The 3,286-nt window shown below is 47.4% G+C and overlaps 1 protein-coding gene and 1 long non-coding RNA gene across 2 annotated transcripts in view; one reads left to right on the forward strand and one right to left on the reverse strand.

The window, feature by feature from the left end:
* Window positions 1-1,429: 1,429 nt before the first annotated feature.
* Window positions 1,430-3,286, forward strand: part of fgd1 (FYVE, RhoGEF and PH domain containing 1) — a 16,671-nt gene continuing 14,814 nt past the window's right edge. Inside the window, exon 1 of the mRNA XM_007542225.2 lies at window positions 1,430-2,739. Coding sequence (XP_007542287.1) covers window positions 2,637-2,739 — 103 coding nt within the window. The 5' untranslated portion in view covers window positions 1,430-2,636. The remainder of the gene's footprint in view (window positions 2,740-3,286) is intronic.
* LOC107834570 (uncharacterized) overlaps window positions 1,637-3,286 on the reverse strand; it is a 19,275-nt gene continuing 17,625 nt past the window's right edge. Inside the window, exon 4 of the long non-coding RNA XR_001660365.1 lies at window positions 1,637-1,647. This is a non-coding gene — a long non-coding RNA (uncharacterized LOC107834570). The remainder of the gene's footprint in view (window positions 1,648-3,286) is intronic.

Below are 3,286 nucleotides of genomic sequence, written 5' to 3' on the forward strand. Positions count from 1 at the left end.
GATTTGGTGGACAGACCTGTGAAGACGCTGCTGCAGGAAACAATGAGACTGAAGATAAACGCCTGGATGAGTTTCTCTGATCTGAGACATCAGTCCTCTGATCCTGGAGATTCTTCAGGTCACAGAAGGCCGACTTTGTGACTGTCTTTATGTGGCTCTGAAGGTTAAGGTTATGTCACTAAAGATGAGAATGTTAATGTTGGTTGTTCCCTCTGAGCTGGAGACAGTTATTTTATACAACACACCCTGTAGAATAGGGAATAACCAGAGAGGTTTCCTGATCTTCTCCAGAGGTGAACGCCCCCTAGTGGAGAATAAGGGTCCTACCAACAGATCCCACAACAGGCTTACCAGCTGATTGCTGATGTTCAGATCTCAATTTCCTTGAATAAAATGGCACAAACATGAGAAATAACTTTTCATCAGTTTTCTAACTGGATTTACATGGTTTTTAGTCTTGTATCACTAATATGAATTCATATTTATTAACCTTTTTCACATTTTTTTCATGAGATCAATTTATAAAAACTGCTTGAGGGAGATGATTCATTCATCCATTTTCTAACACCTTTGTCCCTTAGTGGGGTCAGGAGGAGCTGCTGCCTCTCCTGCTAACGTTCCTGGTGAGAGGCGGGGTCACCTGGACAGGTCACCTGGACAGGTCACCAGTCTGTCGCAGAGACAAACAGGACAAACAACCATGCACACACACACACACACCACAAACCACACACCTGGGAGGATTTAGAGAAACCAATTAACCTGACAGTCATGTGTTTGGAGAACCCACCATGCACAGCAGGGTCGAATGGTCGCGATTTATGTGTTCGCATCCATTCAGGTGGATGCGACCCCCCTGACACGAAGGTACGTGAAAGGTAAAACTTGCTACATTTACCCCGTTATGGGAACGAGGTGGAGGAGCGTAAGGGCGCCCCGCCCCCTCCAGGCGGGGTTTTGGCGCCCCCTCTGGTGCAGCGCTGCATGCCCACTTTTTGCGCCACTGATGCACAGGGAGAACATGCAAACTCCCCGGGCCGGGAATCGAACCCAGGGGCAGCAGTGCTACCAACTGCGCCACTGTGCAAAGTGACGGTCTTCCAGTCAAAATATCTAGTTTTGAAATAAGTCAATATTTGAAGAAACACAGCAGTCAAACTGACAGAGCAAGTCTAAGTTACTTTGGGTTTTACAGCCTAAAAGCTCTTCTGTTAAACTCCTGAGCAAGGACAGCAGCTATTGGCTGTCCTAAAGATAAAATGATGATGTCATCGCCTAATTAGCATATTTGCTCTTGTGAGATCCAGGGTCTAAAGAGAATATCTGCGTCAGCCAGACAAAAGATGAAAACACTCAAAAATGTTTCGAACTACAAATGAAGACTATTAAAATAATTAAGTTCTCAGATATTATTCACCTTTTTGTTCTTTTAGAAATTAAAAACAAAGCTAGCTAGTAAAGTTAGTTTAGAATATTAATATGTAAAATGGTGGATGTGAACCAGTTTATTATGGGATGTTGGAAACCTTGGAAACGGATTCAGGCTGGAGAGGTTTCATCTCCAGGATTGTCGGACATCTTTGTTTCTGATCAAGTTGTCCTTTGATTGGGCGATCAACACCTCATGATGACTCTCTCCCAGAACCACTGACACTGGGAGACGATCCAGAACCAGCTTTGGGTTTAGTTTGATCCGTTCTAATCGTGTTAAATGTTTATTTTTAGGACAATTTTTGCCACATTCTGCTGCTTTCTGAGCAACATTCCTTCAGAGGTTTTTAGTTTTTTCCTCCTCAGCATTTTTCTAATCCAACCTGAACCAACTTCACCAAACAGAAAACTATAAACTGTTCTGTATGTCGCAAACAGCAAGAGGTTAAAGGTCAGATTATCTGAAGTTCTGCCTCATAAAAGAATCTCCAAAGACCTGGATCTGTCCGGACCGCCATGGAAAAAGTTCTGCTGGAGTTCTGCTCTCCAGTTTTCCTTTTGCTCCAGATTCCAGCCTGGAAAAAACCAAAAGCAGAGAAAATGAGAACCAGACGGAGGGAGGAGGGGATCCGGATCAGATGTCTGGGAGGAGGAGGAGTTCTGGTCCGGCTCGGCTGTTTGGGTCGCAGTCTGGAGCTGCGCAGAGACGACCCAGCTGCTGTCTGGAGGAAACCCACAACTTTCAGAGGAGCTGGAGGGTTGGAGGAGGAGCAGAACCGGAACCAGAAGCAGAACCAGAACCAGAACCCAGTCGGACCTCCTGGCGGAGCAGAACTGGGTCAAAGAAGGCGGCAAAACTCCTCCAGGTGTCCTCTGATCCAAGCAGCCGGGTCAGTTTGTGGGGGAGGAACCGGGTCCAGTCAGCTGATCTGAGTACTGTTCTTACCAGACCGTTTCCATGGCGACTGAGATGGAGGCCAGCATGGTGGGAGCAGTGAACTTCCTGAAAGAGTGACAGAAAGACAGAGAGATGGAGGAGAGAGAGACCAGAACCAGCCAAAACCAGAACCAGGAAACCAGAACCACCTGAAGCTGGACTTTGGGTCTGAATGGGGCCCGGAGTGAGCCCGGTTCCTGCTGTAGAGAACCAGAACCTTTCTGAGACCCAGAAGATGATCTGAGACTCAGTGACCTTTGACCTTGGCATGCAGCTGAACCGACCTCACAGGCTGACCCCCACTTCCTTCTCCACCCAGTTCAGCACCATGAGGTTCTCCTACCATCTCCACAGCGCCCCCGGCAGGACAGGTGAGTCACTGCCGACTCTGTGTCCAGAAAGGAGGCGGAGCCTCAGGAACTTCCTACTGATGGATGGATGGATGGATTCAGTATCTGGACCAACCTGGTTCTGGTTCTGGTGTCCAGTGGGTCTGCAGGTCGTTCTTCATCACATTATGGTGAATCTAATTGGAACTTGTTAGCTGTAGGTCACATGATGCTGCTACCTCGAGTAGTCACATGACCATGTTTCTCACACACACACCTACACACACACACACACACACACACACACACACACACAGTCAGATATGAATGAAGGGCTTCATGTTATAAATAGAGGACAGGAATGAGTGAGGGTGTGTGTGTGTGTTTACTTGTAATACCTTGTGGGGACCACGTTTGTGACACATACTACGCTGTGGGGACCCACTGCTCCTTGTGGGACCAAAGCCTGGGCCCCACAAGGGGAAACGCTGTTTATGGGTCAGGGGTCAGATTTAGGGCTAAGGTATGAATTGGGTTTTGGTTGTTTAGGGTTAGGAAAAGGGTAAAGGTCAGGTTAGGCTGTAGGAAT

Source organism: Poecilia formosa, unplaced genomic scaffold (genome assembly GCF_000485575.1).
Source record: "Poecilia formosa unplaced genomic scaffold, Poecilia_formosa-5.1.2 Scaffold667, whole genome shotgun sequence".
Classification (NCBI taxonomy): Eukaryota; Metazoa; Chordata; class Actinopteri; order Cyprinodontiformes; family Poeciliidae; genus Poecilia; species Poecilia formosa.